Source organism: Poecilia latipinna, unplaced genomic scaffold (genome assembly GCF_001443285.1).
Source record: "Poecilia latipinna isolate Pla-1442-1.1 unplaced genomic scaffold, P_latipinna-1.0 Scaffold443, whole genome shotgun sequence".
Classification (NCBI taxonomy): Eukaryota; Metazoa; Chordata; class Actinopteri; order Cyprinodontiformes; family Poeciliidae; genus Poecilia; species Poecilia latipinna.
The window spans coordinates 334,472-352,198 of record NW_015113059.1 but is presented as its reverse complement, the minus strand read 5'-3'; the positions used below and the strand labels follow the sequence as shown (position 1 = coordinate 352,198).

Here is a 17,727-nt window from a genome sequence, read left to right as displayed (position 1 = left end):
ATTTCATTTCTCTGACATCGTGTCACTGCACACCGCGCTTACCTGTTGGGATCAAATGGTTTGCTTATCGCTCCATCTAGCAGAACATTGGCATGACCACAAGCATATTTTGCAAACAGTACAAACAGTATATTACCAGGATTTTATAAAATAATAGTTATTTAAACTCCTTAGCTTGCATTTAGTTATAAAAATACTAATTTGATAAAGGTGTGTATGTACAGCCAGCTCTTTGTTTCATACCACTGATAACACACGGTTAATATAAACAACCTTTGACCTCTGGACCTGTGATTGTGCTCCAAGTTTTTACTTTTTCTTTTGTTTTTTAGTTGCCGCTCTGCAGATTCATTTCATTCCGCCTAAAAGACATTAGTGAGAGTCCAGCTTCTGCAATGGAGTTAAAAATAATACTGGCCATAGCCGGTGGTGTCCTCCTTCTGGCCGTTGTAGTCATAGTTCCACCAGCAACTCTGCTTTCTCCTCGAACGTCCCAGTTCAGGAAAACATTCAGACGGAGATGTGAGGCTTTCCCACAAACCAGCCAAAGGTAAAACCTCCGTTTAGTTTTTTTTTTTCTTAATGCATGCAGAGAAAAGTTGCAGTGTTGTTTGGTTCTGCTTTGATTTTCAGATGTGAAGAGGTATTAAGTACGTTTGAGAAAACCTATGTCGGAAAAGACCCGTGTAACTTTCCGGAGGAAGCTTACCGTCCGCTCTTTGAGGATTACCCATTCACACATTCATGTGACAAGGTAACTGATTCTGGTTATAAAGCTGTCAGTGTAGAACGCCCAGGTATAATTTGCAAGTTTTGACTTTCTTATCTCCTTGTAGACAATGTTCTGGAGCGACACAAAAGATCTGGTGGATCAGTTCTGTAAGGAAAGGAATCATTTCGTCCCCCTGCAGAACACGCTGTTAGGGAACATCTTGGACGACCAGAAGTGGTGCGGAAAGAAGAGCAGCAAAGGTAAGAACGTGTACCGTGGTCCACAGTATGATTCAGCTGCTGGGGGAGAGCTCACATGTAACATCTGGTTCTGGTTTGGTCGTAGATACTTTCATCTGCTTGTGTAAAACGTGTAAGATCAACCCCGTGTCTTCATTCTGGGTCAGAGCCTCTGCAGAGGTGAGTACTCCCAAAAAATGGCTGACCAAAAATGTAGAAATGCTTTCAAATTGGATTAATCCTTCTGAAATCTTTCAAGATTAATATTTCAACATTATTATTTTTATTTTTTACATAGAAACAAGTTCTAATTATATTTATATGTATCTTCAACCCAATGATCAGTGTGTTTTCTGGAGGTTTCTCATATACTGGATTTCCATCACATTCAATAAATGTGATTATTATTGAAAACTTTACTTATTTCACTAACTCATTCTGTAGATTAATTACACACAGATGTTTTTAAGTGTTTATTTATGATTATGTTAAAATAAACATGACATTTGAAGTTAGAATATTAAATCAGACTGATAAACACTTTTAACTAGTACGTCTAATACGTGCTTAAAAATAGATGTTTTTAATCTGAATCTTCCTCATCAGAACGCTTTTTCTAATTTATTGATTTTATTTTACTGTTTGTACAGTTTGCAAAATATGCTTGTGGTCATGCCAATGTTCTGCTAGATGGAGCGATAAGCAAACCATTTGATCCCACCAGGTAAGTGCAGTGTGCAGTGACACGATGTCAGAGAAATGAAATGAATAAAATGCTAATCAGGCAGAGCAGAGCTTTTTATCTGGTTATCAGATCTACCTGGTAAACTTTCAACAATTTTGCACCAAATATTTTCTTTCAAAGGAGAGTGGCTTTCATGTTCATAAAAGTGCCAAACATGTAGAGCAGGGACGTACAGTGTTGCGCCATTTGCAGCTCCTGGAAGTGATTTGTTAGTATGAACAATTTTTTTTGTTTTTTGCCAAAATTGCAATTCAAGCACGGTGCAAGTTGCTCGATGTAAACAAACACAGAAGGAGTAGTTTCCATTTATAGGCCTGTTCAGATTGTGCAGTGCATTCAACCACAGTGCAGCTCTGAGTTTGATGGTTGTAGAAGGTTGCTGTTTCCTGTTTGACCTCTAGATGTCATTTATTAAAAATCTGTTAACATACATATATGTACCCATTTATTTATGTACTTATTTTTATTTAAATTATTTATTGAACACATCTTTACAGAGCACATTCACAGTACTTCCTGTTTTGTTGATTTTTTTTTCCCTGCCAGAAACTTTGCTGTTGAAGTTAAGAACCTCGCCTTTCCCAGAGTGAAGAGCCTGACTGTTATTCTTGTTATCAAGAATAATAAGTAAGATTTTTCTCCATATCTAGTTGTCTGCTATAGTTTATTTAATTTGCTCTTTACTTTGTACATGCTAGTTTCACTTTGAGTTTGTGTGTGATAGTTAAATACCTCTATGTGTAATTTACGCTCATAAAATACTTCAGAGTTCAGTTTGTAATATGAAATGACAAATTATTTAATAACTAGTTTGAATGTGTAATAGTGATAAATAATATACCAAGTGTAACTTTTTCATTTGTGTTCGTCTTGTTCTCAGTGCAGCTTGTAGCCATGAGTCTCTGCAGGTTTTACGAAACCTTCTGGATCCAAACATTGATTACGACTGCCGTACAGTGACTCGGTAAGTTCAACCTAAACATATTGCACTGTAATAATTTTAATCAACACATGCCTTCAGAGATTAATGTAACTATGTTGCATTTTGTCTTTTACCACAGATCCAAGATACTGGAGTGTATAGAAACAGGAACAACCACTGATGCCTGTTGGACTTAAAGCTATAAGCTGTAAAGAAATATCTTAAATACATGTAACTTTTTTTTAACCATTCGTAATTAGTATTTTATTGGTTGTGTTTTTTGTTGCAAAATAGCTAGTAAAAATGCATTTTGACATTTATTCAAATTAAACCAGAATATTCAATGTACCTAATTGGGATTTTAGGGTATAAACAAAGTTGTTCCTCATTATGAGGTAGAGAGAAAATGATGCATTTTTGAGGCCATTACTTTGAAATCACTTCTCTTGTCACATAAGTACCACAAAATATCAGAATACAACTTTAGGTCCATCACCCAGCCCTAAAATACAGTTAATGGAGGTTCTACAAAAACAAAAAAATAAAAAACTAGGTTTTATACCTATATGTATCTTTTGCTCAGTTATGTGGTGGTAACAGAAAATGGTTTATTCATAGTTTTTTCAAGGGACTAAAATGTAATCAAATGAAAATATCTCCATAATTAAAAACATTTCATTCTACTCTTAATTATGGAGTAGAAATTTAGTCAGTTTCTTGCCGTTATTACCAAGTCTTCTAAGTTGCACTGATGTAAATAAATAAGCCAGACCTGATAACTTACCTACTGTAGCAAGACATGAATAAACCTGTTACATGCCTGCCATGCTGTTTGTTCCTCTTTCCCCTCCCCTTTGTCTCTTCGCAGGTACTAGGGAAAGCTGGTGTCAATCTCCCCTGATTGATCCTCATCAACCATGGGCCAATCAGCATCCAGGGAGGCCTTATTTAAGCAGCCCATCTGGTGGGGAGAGCTCTCTCCAGCTGGCTCTGTGACCTAATGCATGTCTTGTTGCTCTTTGTGTGAACGGTTGTGGTGAGAGTTAGAGGGCGAGGTAAGTTTGGGGTACCCTGTACATTTCATCACGTAAGTGTTTTTTTCTGTTAGATACACTAGGTAAGCAGGTGGGTGTCACCCATGTAAAGTTTTGGTGGAAACTTTTGTTAGATTAGATAGGCAGGGTTTTTGTTTTCTTTGGTTTCTTTAGCACAGATGGTAGTTAGGCCCTGTTTTGTTTTATTATTTTCTTTGATTTGGCACCACCTAACCGTCCCTTTCTCCCCCACAGTTTGTATGAGCCTTCTGGGATTTTTGTTGTCAATAAATCCCTCCTTTTTAAAACGTTCACTTGGACTCTGTCAAGTTTTTGTGGTTGTCGTGTTACTCCCCTCCTCCTCATGAAGGGGGGGCGTAACAAACCACTTTGACATCCAGACAGCGAGTGTCTGCTTGCTTTCACAGGCACATTTCCAGAGGTCAAAGGTTGTTGATATTAACCGTGTGTTATCAGTGGTGTGAAACAAAGAGCTGGCTGTACACACTTTTATCAAATTAGTATTTTTATAACTAAATGCAAACAAACTATTATTTTATAAAATCCTGGTAATATAATTGGTACTAAAAGAATGTGGGAGGTTCACACATCCACTGCAGGTTGAAGTTTAACGAGCTGCAGGGGAAGAGTTAACGTAGCGTTCGATTCCAAACTGAGGGGTCTTTTGTTCTGACATTCAGTCATGGGAAAATCATTTAAGACCACATCTCCTTGATTGGTGACCAGTAACCTGTTTGCATGAGTGTGCTCTGTTAAAGCACCTTTTCTTTAGGTTTCAGTTTTCAGTCCTCCTCTGTTATATAACCGGAGAAAATTCGAGGCAAAAGAGATGTTGCAAAAATGTTTTCCTGTAACTGCAGCAAATAAAGACGAAAACATATTGGGGAGGCGGCAACAACTCAAGAGAGGTTTCAGGAAATTTAGCCAAGTTCTGGCTCGGTTCTGCACGAGAGACCAATCTCATGTCTGGAGTAATAAGGTAAGATTGAAAGACAGAAACGTCTTTCAGGTACAGCTAAAATCTACCAAAACCTTTGTCAGAAAGGTGTTTTTGTTGTTTGGAACCTGATCATGGAGTTATGATCAGTTCAAGAAATCAGTCAGATTTCATCCAAACTGTTGGGAGAGAAATGTTTTTTACATGGAAGGAACTGAACTTGAACTTTTTGGCCCCAATTTCAAAAAGTATCACTGACAAAACATATAGCTGTTCCAGTGGGCGTCACCAAATGACCACCACACCAGCACTGAAGCATGGTGGGGGCAGTATCATGGACGGGGTTACCTTTTTTTTTTAAAGGTTAGACAAAAACCATTCAGGTGTTTAGATGCAAGGTCAAAGATGAAAGATTTTATTTTTCTGCATCACTGAGACTCCAAAAATATATCCAAATAAAATAATATTGACTTTGAGAGGAAAATGAAAGTTTTGGGACAGCTGAGCCAGAATCCAAAACAAATAGTGTTAAAATATCTGTGGACTCATCTGAAGAGGACTGAGGAAAGGAGCTCTTATTTTGGAGAACATTTCAAACAGAATGTTCAAATAGTGTGACGTCAAGACACAGCAGGCTGATGGACTTTTAGAAAGACTGAAAGACAAAACAGTAATAAAAATATATACTAGCAAATTATTAGCATGAAAGTATTTGCATTCATGAAACTAGTTTGTTTTTTTTATTTCATCTTTGGTTTGTTTTCTGGCAGAGAAGAGACATTAAAAAATTGAAAAAGTTGTCAAAATAATTAATTTTTCATAAAATGTTCACTTAGAAATTCTGCAACAGAATAATAATGCAAGGTTTGCATGTTTTTTATGATTTTTTCGTAGCTTATAAAACAGGTCGTATTCTGACATAATCTTACATAAATGTTGATGTTTTGTGGAAGGAAATGTGTTTCTTTAATCTAAAACCAAAGAGTGGAAATACAGTTGTGGTTCTTTTAAAAAAAGATATTTATAAACAAATACTTTTTGTAGTTTTTACAGCTTTGTTCTGATGTGGCATCTCATTTGGTTGAGTGGCCAGAGTTTATCTTCATCAGACAAGAGGCAGGTTACACCTGAAGGCCACCAGAATGGACTAAAATAACACACTCATACGTTAGAGCAATTTAGACATAATAAACACCTGAAACAATAAATGCTTAACATGAAGAGTAAGACAAAATAAAGTCCTAAAATCTATCTTTAAAGCAGGAAACCCAACACATTCAGGCAATGACATGAGCTAGACCCAAAAACAAGCGAAACGAGGACCTCTGGTGGCTGAGAAAGGATAAATAACAAATCTTACAAATTGAACAACAAAAACAATTCAAGTCATAAATTCTCCAAACCCCAAAGGGAAATTATTTACTTTTAATTCATATTATCCAAGTAGCTTCAAAGAATTGTTGTAGATACAGAAGGATCTCCTGTAGCAGTCTGTATAGCAGCAGCCGTGATAAAGCCTCTTGACTGAAGATGCGCTTTTTCGAGTTTCATGAAGATGAAGAATCTCTAGAGGTTCCACATCCGTCCCCAGAACAGAACCAGCCCTCCTTTTCACCTTCTTTATCGTCAACAAACAAAAACCCATCTAGCGACATTTCAGAAGTCACGAGCCATGACACAAGCCTCTGGAAAATGAACCCATTCCACTTTTACCAACACGTACGGCCTTTATTTTACAATATATCAATTTTTTCCCGAAATATAGCAGTTGGATGCATTGACAAACTGCTCCTTACTTGAACACATATAGCAGCATTTTTATTTAACACTACAGGACATGTAATAATTGTTGTGATCTGTGTCTTTCTGTGTAGTTACTTTGAGATTTTCTGTGTTTATCGTTATCCTGTTCCCTGTGAGTCTCTGCGTCTTTCCCTTTGATTGTCTCCCAGGTGTGTCTCGTCCCCTTGATTACCCCATGTGTATTTAAGTCCACCTGTTGTCTCTGTCTCTTGTCAGATCCTCGTCATATGTTGTCAAGTCTTGTCTGCGATAGTCTGCTGGCACAGTTGAACTGCTAAGTCCTGTGTCAGCATCAGCTCTCGTGTGCAGTCTTTCCCTGATCAGTCGCTACCAGTGTTAGCTTTATCTCTGCTCACTGTGCTGCCTGTTTTCTTGGACTGTTGAGCTGCTTCCATTAAATTCATCCTTCATCTTTCAACCTGGGTCCTCTGCGTTCAATCTCACCACCATACACCGCTACATCATGACAATAATAATAATAATAATTCCCTAATCACAACCTTGATAATAAAAAGACATGATCTGACTGACAAATATTAAAAGATTGTTAAGATTGGTTTAAAATAGTTCCATCTGTTGGTTCTTCCAGTCTCACCAACATGGTCCACAGGGTTTCTCCGGGTCGTCGCCGCACTCCTCGATTTGAGACCTTGAACAGAAAAATCAGTAAGGCATGAGAAGACATAATGGCTCAGTTCATGATACTCATATTTTACTCACCTGGGCACTTCGACGCATCTGTAACTGATCCCTTTGTCCAACACCGTCACCAGGTTTTGTAAAGATGGATTTGAGCAGTTTGATCTGAGAAAGTAAAACACGGAAAGATGTTTATTCCTCCATCTCTGCTGATGGTGTTAAATCAGCAGCTGTATTATTTGATGAATCTTACACAGAGTTCTTCTGGATGACCAGAACAACGTTCAGGTTTTTCACCCTGGGAGACTTAAACCTCTTCACCTCAACGCTGGCAAAAATACTGAAAACAAAAATAAAAGAGAATTAATTTAAGACATTGAACAGCATGTGTAGCAGAAACCAACTACCCTTCAGAGCCAGTTGAACATCTGATTACATTTATATACCAAATGTGAATGTAGAGTTGGAAAATGTAAAACATATGTTTTGCTTTTAAGTGTTATTGACAAAAATTAACAAGGTTGAGACCTGTTGATATAATACAATATAAACACTCTAACAATCGCAAACTTGCTGCAGCTCTGTGTTTTGTGGCAGATTTTGTAAGTTGGAATAAAGAAATTTGCAATTGACCTAAATTTGCCCGTGTCAAGATTCAGAGCAACACTTTCACAGCTTGGACTGTGACGAATGAGTGGAATAATCTGGCTGCAAGCACAGTTTTTAATCCCCCGCCGTACTCTGGGTTTTTTATTGTGTATTTTCTTGTCTGGACGCCAAAACTACCCCTAACCCTAATAGCAATTGTTAAACTGCATTGATAAGTTTCAGTCTGTGGTCCTTAGAGTTGGTCTGGTTCTTATAGTGTTCTTGAGACACAACTACAAACCAAACTGGACATGGTGCCAAGTTTATCTCATTATGTATGCAGGGTTGTAGAAGGAAAAAGTCCAACTGGAGAACAGAAGCAATGCCTGGCATCCTGAGGTCACAGAGTCTCCATAGCAACCACTAGATGCAATCTGCATGCCAGCTGGTTGTTTTGGAGAATATTCTGACATCATTCACTCTTACAGAAGAAAACTATACGCCACTGTATTGGCAAAAGGCCGACAAAAAGGGACTTGGAAGGTTGTTTAAAGTCACCCTAGTGGACAAACACGGACAAAAACTGTCTCATTGTCCTAACTTTCATTGTACTGCAATAAGTGCACAAAAAAGTTATCAAAATCGGTTGTGATAGTTAACTTTAACTGTGGAATACAGTGCAGGTTAGGTGAAGCTCGAAATGTGACGTAATGAGTTTGAAGTGCCTTTCATGAGGAATTATTTGCATATATAAAAAGCATCCAAAGTGGGAACACGTTTACCAAACCCACCTTTGTGAATCGAACGGCGTTGTGATGGAACCATTCAGCATCGCGGTGGCGTTTCCACAGGCAGCGTCTCCAAACTGCACACAAAATACACATTTATGCATCCAACCCTCTTCATGGTTTTATTCTTAAAGCAGTAGTGCTGCCCCTGTTTTATTCTTCAGGTTTTTTTTTGTAATTTCTGAAGTAGTTTAGCAATGACTGAAAAGTGACATTATCGTTTCATCGCTTTCTTTTCAAGAATCATGAGGTTAAAGTCTAATTATGAATGGAGTGTGTTTCATTATATTTCTGTAAAAATAAATAAAATCCTGTCAGTCAAAATATTGCCATTGTCGGAGAGATCATGACATGGCCACTGGGAGAGCTTACTTTTAAATAAAAAACATGATCAAATAGGTAAATAAATAAATGCAAACAAACCTATAAAGACCCACATTCATATTTAAATAAAGAAGAAAAACATTCAAAAGACTGCAGAGAACTAGACTTTTATAGAAAGTAACCCGATTGTGCTGAAATCTTTAACAGCTGATCTCTGTTTCGCTGCATTTTAGTCTCTATAAAATAGTTCTGAAATGTTTTCTTCAAAACTGCTGAAGCAGAAGTTACACGTGAATCTGGGTTAATTTATACACATTTTACTGAGGTTGGTTTATGTTGCGTCTCTGCAGCCGAACCAAGAAGCGGCCTCCTCTGAGTGTGTGGGCTGCTGCTTTCTCAGGAGGGAGCAGTGCAATGCGGCTCCATGGAGACCCAGACAAAGCCTCATTGATGAAGACCTTTTTGTGTCCTCTACATTGTTATCAGCAGAGGGAGAACTGCAAAGCCACGTGGAGTTGTTACCCTACCGCGGCCCAAACTCACAGCCGTGTTATTTCCTGGAGTAAAAAACACGTAGCCCGCTCTTCTTGACTCACCGCGGTCGAGAGTCTTCTCCAGAAAGAGCGAGGAGGGTTGTTCTCACACTCCAGCCATCCAGGGCAGCCAGTGGTAAGCGTTTCTATAACAAAAGCACCAAGACGGTCAGGTTCTCACATGAAAAGTGAACTGAAACTGCAGAATGTGATGTTCTCACGCTGCAGTATTGAGTTGTAGTTGAAGAATAAAATGGAAAAATTGAAATAACTTCAGGCTCCCAAAGTACTCCAGAGGATTTCTTAAATGTACCATAAATATAAAAAAATCTACCCAATTTTTTTCCTCAGTGAGATAAATTTGAGACTTTTTGAGGTTTTTTTAAAGACCCTGGTGGTACATCAACTAAGGAAAATAACTTTGGTAACTTTGCCTAATAACTTAATTGATAATTTTTACTTTCCTTTGATTAATTAAGACAAACAAAATATTCATGGAGAAGGATAGATGAATGAACTTTGTGTTTATTAAGTAAAGGAGAGTTTATGTTATTCTTTAGGTTTTTCCTAAGTTGCTCGTCACCACCATGATGTGTCAACTCCATAACTGACAATTTACAAAACTTTGATCCCCCCTAAATTTAAGATAAATCAATATAAGGCCATTTTGGGAAATTAAGCTCCTTTTTCAGTTGAAGCTGAGGTGAAAACCTCCTGAGGGGGAGAAGAGGAGTCTGCCAAGAAGAGGGAAACACGGTGGAAAAAAGTCAGGTAAGCTAACTATGCGAATATGCTACCTTCCTGTTGGAACCAGTCTGTTAGTTTCTTTACCAACAACCCAAGTATTTATTTTATTTTATTCTTTTTTTAAATTTAATTATTTATTTTTTTTACAAACTGCCAAAGTATTTTGAAAGTGAACTGGGCAAAGTGCTAATTCTTTTCCGCAGACCATCGGTGTCACCGTTAATTATACGACGGTAACGATCCTCGGCTCTGGAGAACCCAAACAACTCTAAGTTTGTTTTTTTGTTTTCACGACATGAACTATTAGAACCAAGACCAGAACCCGCTACGAGCTGAATAATAGAGCAGGAAATGTCCAAAGAGCTAGCAAAGAAACCACAGGCATAAACAATAGACGCCTCATGGACCGCTCTGGCCTATTGTTGCTGACATCACGTAGAGCCGCCATCTTGGAGTGGCCCGCTCCACTCGGTGCTGTTAGAATGAAGTATCAGCACATTTAATCAATCATAAATCGCTAAATACTTAACAGATTTTCACACCTTTTTGCTGGAAACCTCATTCAAGCAGCCATCGTAGCTATTAATTTTTTTTTAATAATTAAAAAAACACACCGACTCCAAACAACTTTGAAAAACTATTTGTTGCTCTGTTCAATACTCCAATCCCTCACTTCCGACCTCCATTGTGGCACCTCGAATGATTAAGTGAAGCAGTTGCAAAGGGTCAGTAGTTTGGGTCATGCAGAACTGATCTGATCGTTTCCATAGCAACGAGGAGAAGCAAGAACTACAGAACTACAGTGACCTCATTGCACCTATGACCTCATCTGTGATGTGGTAAAAAGATCAAAGAACTTCTGAGGTTATGAATGCTTGTGTTTCAACACATCACTTCATCTAGAATCAGCTCCTCGAAAGCCAACACTCTACCAAGGATTTCTAGTACGGTGGACAATCAGCCAACATGATTTTTCATCTGAGTTTTGCCATTGGCTACTTAGCTACAACTGGGATGAAGAAGCTTTGTGATAAAGTTTTCCCTGGTAACAATTCAGACGAAAGTAGCGCGAGGAAAGAGAGCACCGCGTCACATTACGATGCTTTTGACGCATTCCTGTTCGAACCCTCCCCGGCTGGGGAGGTTCGTCAGGAATGCTCAACTGAGAGGCAAGCTCCCCCGGCTGGGGAAGCTTGCTTCTCACAGTATGATGCTTTTGATGCCTTCCTGTTCGAACCCTCCCCGGTTGGGGAGGTTCGTCAGGAATGCTCAACTGAGAGGCAAGCTCCCCCGGCTGGGGAAGCTTGCTTCTCACAGTACGATGCTTTTGACGCATTCCTGTTCGAACCCTCCCCGGCTGGGGAGGTTCGTCAGGAATGTTCCTCAACTGAGAGGCAAGCTCCCCCGGCTGGGGAAGCTTGCCTCTCACAGTGCAATGATTGTGACACCTTGCTTTTCGAACCCTCCCCGGCTGGGGAGGTTCATCAGGAATGCTCAACTGAGAGGCAAGCTCCCCCGGCTGGGGAAGACGTTATCAAGAAAACGGAAACAGAAATTGTGTGTTTTCTGAAAACGATATGGGGACTTTTGTTATTGTTATTTGTTGGTTTGTGTTGCACGTGCTGTTCATTTTTAGTTCTAGTTTCTGTTTACTATCGTGATTATTTGTGTCTGTTATTTTTTCTATCTGTTGTCTGTGTGAAGGAGACAGTTGTGCCCATTGCCCAAGGGAACGAGTCCCCAAAAGAGCAAACTTCTCCGGCTGGGGAAGTTTGCTCCAAAGATCTGGTGAAGAAGACAACAATTGGGTCATTTCTCAAAAATATATCAGAATATCTTGTGTTATTGGCGTTTTTTTGTTTGTGTTACTGGTGCTTTTCATTTTTATTTCAAATTTTTCTTTGCTGTTGTGATTATTTTTGGTTGTTATTTTTTCTATATGTGGTCTTTCTACATGTATATATTTATATGTATACATATAGGTTAGTATAATCTATAAAGATCGAGAAGGAAGCTCAGGGTTTTCTCTATCATGGGTATGGAACAACTTGACTTTGCAGGTCAGAGAGGCCCCTTCACTGTCCACTTTAAAAGCTCGTCTTAAAACCCATCTATTGTACTTGGCTTTCAACTCCAGCGGAATCTAGTTTTAAATTGTATGTTTGTTTTTAAATGTAAGATAATATTTTTTATTGTTATGTTGTGTTTTAATGTACAACACTTTGTATCAACTGTGGTTGTTTTAAAGTACTTTATAAATAAAGTTGGTATGGTATGGTGTATATATATATATATATATATATACTTTACACACTGGTACACTGGTGTGTATATATAGTATATTAATCAGTATATAACTAATGCTATTTTAAGAAGAGCAAAACGTGATTATTACTTTAAACAGTTGGATAGACATAAAAATAATATTAAAGATATCTGGAATAATTTAAACAGTGTTATTAGAAAAAACTTCAGACATATTAGTTTTCCTCAACTAAAACTACTTGAGGAAATGTTTACAAACATTGGAGATAAAAATTTAAATAGCATGGAAGAGATAGTTCATAATTTTAATAAATATTATGCAAGTGTGGGCCCTGAATTGGCTGAAGAAATCCTGCAGCTCACTGAACACAAAATACTTAATGACATATTAGTTAGTAGAAATCCAGATTCCATGTTTCTCACAGCAGTGGAGGAAAATGAGATCAAAGATATAGTAAATAAATGGTCAACTGACTATGATGGTATTGGCATGATAATAATTAAGAAGGTGATTGTGGAAATTATTCGGCTGCTAACCTATATCTATAACCTGTCAATTCAAACAGGAATATTTCCACAAAAAATGACAATGGCAAAAGTCATCCCACTACATAAATCTGGGAATAGACATGATTTCACAAATTACAGGCCTGTTTCATTACTTCCACAATTTTCCAAAATTTTGGAAAAAATATTTGTTGTTAGATTAGAAAGAGTATTATTATTAAACATCAACTACTCAAAGAAAGTCAGTATGGATTTAGGTAACAAAGATCCACAGTTCTTTAATTAATAGAAGAGATGACCAGTGCATTAGATAAAAAGAAACATGTTGTTGAGGTCATTATTGACTTTAAAAGAGCATTTGATACGATTGATCATGAAATACTCATCAAGAAACCTGAGTGTGATGGTCTAAGAGGAGTAGATTTGCACTGGATGAAAAGTTACCACAGCAACAGGCAACAATTTGTGCAGTTGGGTGATTTCCAGTCCTCATGCTTGGACATTGTTTGTGGTGTTCCTCAAGGCTCAGTATTGGGACCAAAATTGTTTATTTTATACATAAATGATATATGTAAGACCTCCAAGATACTTTTGTTTGAAATGAATGTAGATTTACTGAAAGAGTGGTTTCATATCAACAAATTATTAAATTTAGATAAAACAAAGTTTATCTTATTCAGTAATTGTAAAGGGCAAATTGATTTACAAATAAGAATTGATAATGTGACCGTGGAGAGAGTGACTGAAATCCGGTTTTTGAGAGTATTGATTCAAAATAAGGTCTGTTGGAAACCTCATATAAAATATGTCCAATCTAAAATAGAAAGAAGTATTGCAATTCTTTTTAAGGCTAGAAAACATCTAAACTCCTCTGCCCTACATGTTCTGTACTGTTATTGCATGGAAGTTTGGGGTAACACTTTCAGAACTTCAATTCTTCAACCATTATGCACGTTACAGAAAAGAGCCATTCGTTTAGTTCATAAAGCTGATTTTTATTGTCATACCCACAATTTATTTATAGATTCTTATTTTCTGAAACTCACTGATTTGGTAGAGTTTAAAACTGCACAGTTCATGTATAAAGTCAGAAACAAAATATTACCAGAAAATATTCAGAAATTGTTTTCTGATAGAGTTAGTGGGATATAACTATAGAGAAAACCTGAACTTCAGAACTTTGAAGGCTCCAACAATGAAAAGAATGTGCATTTCTGTCATTGGCGTGAAGATCTGGAATAAAACTAAATATTCATGGGGAAGGATAGATGAATGAACTTTGTGCTTAAATTTTTGTTAAATAAACGAGAGAGATCAACAAAAAACATGTATTTTTTTATAAATAAAGAATTTTAACCTTATATTAAACATTTGTTTATTTGTAATTAATGCTTTTAAAACAACTTAATGTTTCAATAGTTGAAACTATATTGAAATTCTTGAAATTTTAATAGTTGAAATTTTATTATATATATATATATATATATATATATATATATATATATATATATATGAATTCAGTTTTAGGAGCAGAGTCCTTTTGTGGGGTCACTTAGACTGAAGATTGTTACAGAGTAATGACCCCCAAACTCCTCAAGGAGAACAACACACATTTGGACATTTAAAGACACACAAAGAGCAGCTGAAGAACTACTGAAAGTAGTAGCACACACAAAAAAGAAAAGGGCATATTCTTCTGCGATTGCAGCTCAAAGTATTTTGGTTTATATTCCTTTCCGCTTTACACATCTAGACATTGAAATTATGAACAATTCTCTACGCAAAAATATGTTCAACTCAGACGGATTGGATAGAAGTTGTCTGCAAACATCAAATCTAATTCCGTACCACAGATTCTCATTTAAACTTAGATTTGGACTTTGACTAGGTCATGCAAACACATAGAGCTATGATCTAAACTTTCCCAGTGCGATTCTGGCTGTGTTTTTAGAGTCTCTGTCCTCCATCCCAGCCCCAAACAGGTCTTTCTTTACAGTTGCCTCATCCTTCATGCATCTCTCTATCAACTGTGACTAGCTTCCCTGTTCCGGTTGAAGAAAAGCATCGCCATAGCAGGATGTCACAACTCAAATCAAATTTTTACTGGTCTAACACAAAAAAGCCCCTATAAAATGCGTTTAAGTTTGTCTGTAATGAGGCAAAGTGCTGATAAGAACAAGCAGCGTCTATAGTATAACATGACGTAGGAAGACAAGTCAGTTCCAACCTTTAACTTCTGCTTTCTGGATGTTCCATGTGAAAATGAAAATGAATTAGTATGTAAAACAATAAAAAAAATACAAAAACCTGTCTGACAAAACAAACGAAAAACATGTCAGTACGGCTCTAAATCAAGCACTCACCAAGGTAAAAACAAAACAAAACCGACTCTTGCCCTCCACTATTCTTACCATTGCTGTCCTTCTTTCCACACCAGGTCAAGCTGTTCAGGACCGATCCCAGCAGGGTTTCCTCCACAGCCTGGAAACACTTATTCTTCCTGGCAAAGTCTTGGACCACGTCCTTTGTTTTGCTCCAGAACAACAGCTGTCCCGAAACACAACCAACACAATGCAATCACAACACGTGGCATAATTCTGATCAATTAAGATACATGATTTTTATCAGTTTTACCGTGTTGCAGGGAGGTTCCATGGGAGCTGCAGCGATAAGGGTATCGTAGGCGTTTGGGGGAACTTCACAAGGATCTTTGTTCACATAGGCTTGCTGAAATAATTCCCATATGTGTTGGCAGTTATACCTGAAAGGTAAAAGGTCAGAGTTAGGCTTTTAAATGTTGTGGAGATGAATTTTGTCAACATACATCTTAATGAGAATTGCCGTGTTTCCAAACAAAAATATGAAAAATATTTCATTCTATTGTACAGTGTTCCTATAGTGAACTAGATTACAATCTCCAAATGGTTTCAGTTCAGTTTTTCTCGACTTTATCTAAAAACAACATTAAACTGTAGGATTGTAAATAAAACGAATACTACTTGTGTTCTGATTTCTACGATCTAAAAATTTCCAGGAAAGCTTTTCCTAAAATGTTCAACTGACATGGTAGAAACAGCTGGGATAATGGGTCCGTCCTTCTGGAAACTAGTTTTCAGAAAACGTCGATGCTTTCTTACAATTGACCAGGACACCTTCTCCAACTGTGTCCACTTTCTAGCTTGCAGCAAACTGCAAACTGGACTTCTTTTCTTCTTGTTCTTGCTGCTCCAGGAAGGTGGTTGCGTAGAACTTGACTAATTGGCTCAAATATGTGAGGAGCGGAGAATGACAGCGGCAGGTGAAAGTCATCAACGCCAACGTCACAAATTTCATTCCGCTCTGATAGTGGCCCTTATTTTATAGTGGCCGTTATTTTGTAGTAGACTGACAGGAAAGTGGGTTGTGACAGAGGGGGAAGACGTACGGCAAAGGTCAACGGCCGCACTGATGACCGAGGCCGCTCTACCCAATTCGTCACCGCCGCGCCCTTCAGCGTTGCTTTGAAACCTAATCCTTTAAATCTCGCTACAACTTTCTGGACGAGCTTGTTTTACACAGGTGATTTTTATTATTTTTTTTATATATGCATCAAAACTAGGATGCACTCAACATTTTCTGTGTATTAATGCAAGAACTGAGGGAATCTATTTTGAACATACATTTTGGTACAAACTTAGTGAAAATTTTGTCATTTTGGATTCAAACTTCTTTCCCTACCAAACAACCCGGTGTTTTACTGAAGGTCTTTTTGTCCTTCAGGAAAAATTGGAATCGGAATGTCAGAAAATACAAAATCAATAGCAAACAGGAAAAGCCTGATCAGTGCATCAACTTTATAAGATGTGGATTGGCATAAGGACCTAGACTGATGAAAACAAGTAAAAATAAATCTTGAACTTAAAAATCAGAAATCTTATACACAAAAAAAGTAGATTTCATTTTTTGATTTTTGCAATATGTCATTGTTCGTGATGAGATATGTGTTCAATCAGTATTTATCTATCCCTGTTTTGACATGGCATGCTAAGCGGTTTCATCTAATTTTATGACTTTAACACTGCAGTACAAGCTGCAAAAAACGTCCAATGGAAATCCATATATTTTGATCTTATAAAAATATGATTTTAAACATAATCATGTGATTTATATATAAATGTCATATTGTTGGCATAACAAATGGAATGGTTCAATTTGTGTGCAAATCCATGCATATGAAGATAGATGTACAAAGGAACCTATTTTCTTGAAAGCGAGACGCCGCTCTGCTTCTGCAGAGGAGATGCAAGATGCTTAAATGATGCATACGCATCATTTAAGCAATTTAAATAACACGATCAATCATTGCTCAACAGCTGGTCTTTTGTTGAATGATTTGAAGTAATATTGCCAACTTTTTTCAGCGTCTAAAGTTGTTGCATGGGTGCATCTGCTGAGCTGAGCGTCTTGAGCTCCACAAACGCTTAAAAATAGCAACACTCACCCTTTGAACTTCTGACATCTCTCCATGAATGTGTCTTTAAACTCTTCTCTCTTCCTCTCCCCACTTAGGGTCACTCCTAACACAACAGCGAGAATAACCAGAAGCAGGACCACCGCGGCCGCAGCCAGAATGAAGCCGCGTCTTCTGCGCTTCTTTTCCGAGCCGCGAATCTCCGCGCTCTCCATATCTTTGACCCCGACGGAGCGTCACAAATTAGCGGAGGGTTCGCTTCTCAGCTCGTTTGTTGTCACTTCTACGTGACTTGGCGTCAGGATGCGTATTTATGGGCACGCCGCGCGCGCGCGCGCGAGCAACCGTGACGTGACATGAGTGAAGATGACGCTTAGGACTGGAGCAGGCGCACTGGGGGGGGGGGGGGGGCCCCATTTTTTTGGTTTTATTTTAAAAATTTTAAAAGTTTTTTTTCCCATTAAAAAATTTTT

The 17,727-nt window shown here is 37.7% G+C and overlaps 2 protein-coding genes across 3 annotated transcripts; one reads left to right on the top strand and one right to left on the bottom strand.

Annotated features, from left to right (window-relative positions):
• Positions 1-297: 297 nt before the first annotated feature.
• LOC106951165 (ADP-ribosyl cyclase/cyclic ADP-ribose hydrolase 1-like) lies at positions 298-3,964 on the top strand. Its single transcript, XM_015038521.1, has 8 exons — positions 298-550; positions 634-754; positions 837-972; positions 1,058-1,131; positions 1,602-1,675; positions 2,243-2,323; positions 2,577-2,660; positions 2,758-3,964. The coding sequence occupies exons 1-8, from the start codon at positions 396-398 to the stop codon at positions 2,813-2,815; spliced, it is 783 nt and encodes a 260-aa protein (XP_014894007.1). The 5' UTR covers positions 298-395; the 3' UTR covers positions 2,816-3,964.
• Positions 3,965-6,003: 2,039 nt separating this feature from the next.
• LOC106951164 (ADP-ribosyl cyclase/cyclic ADP-ribose hydrolase 1-like) lies at positions 6,004-17,578 on the bottom strand. Of its 2 annotated transcripts, XR_001425763.1 has the most exons (9): positions 17,285-17,578; positions 15,439-15,565; positions 15,216-15,351; positions 9,349-9,431; positions 8,432-8,505; positions 7,306-7,392; positions 7,134-7,217; positions 6,882-7,062; positions 6,004-6,466 (listed from the first exon to the last, which is right to left on the bottom strand). XR_001425763.1 is itself a non-coding variant. In XM_015038520.1 (8 exons), exons 1-8 carry the CDS (start codon positions 17,467-17,469, stop codon positions 7,005-7,007), a joined length of 834 nt encoding a protein of 277 aa, XP_014894006.1. In that variant the 5' UTR covers positions 17,470-17,578; the 3' UTR covers positions 6,563-7,004. The 2 variants fall into 2 exon arrangements, 1 of the variants encoding a protein (XP_014894006.1); XM_015038520.1 differs by lacking the exon at positions 6,004-6,466 and having other exon boundaries at positions 6,563-7,062.
• Positions 17,579-17,727: the final 149 nt, after the last annotated feature.

Excerpts from the sequence above, each read along its gene's own strand:
- LOC106951164 (XM_015038520.1), bottom strand. The coding sequence starts at position 17,469 with ATGGAGAGCGCGGAGATTCGCGGCTCGGAAAAGAAGCGCAGAAGACGC. Across the intron at positions 15,352-15,438 it reads TGGAACCTCCCTGCAACACG|CTGTTGTTCTGGAGCAAAAC; the intron begins GTAAAACTGATA and ends GTTTCGGGACAG. Across the intron at positions 7,393-8,431 it reads ACGCCGTTCGATTCACAAAG|TATTTTTGCCAGCGTTGAGG; the intron begins GTGGGTTTGGTA and ends TTTTGTTTTCAG.
- LOC106951165 (XM_015038521.1), top strand. The coding sequence starts at position 396 with ATGGAGTTAAAAATAATACTGGCCATAGCCGGTGGTGTCCTCCTTCTG. Across the intron at positions 2,324-2,576 it reads CTTGTTATCAAGAATAATAA|TGCAGCTTGTAGCCATGAGT; the intron begins GTAAGATTTTTC and ends TCTTGTTCTCAG. Across the intron at positions 2,661-2,757 it reads GACTGCCGTACAGTGACTCG|ATCCAAGATACTGGAGTGTA; the intron begins GTAAGTTCAACC and ends CTTTTACCACAG.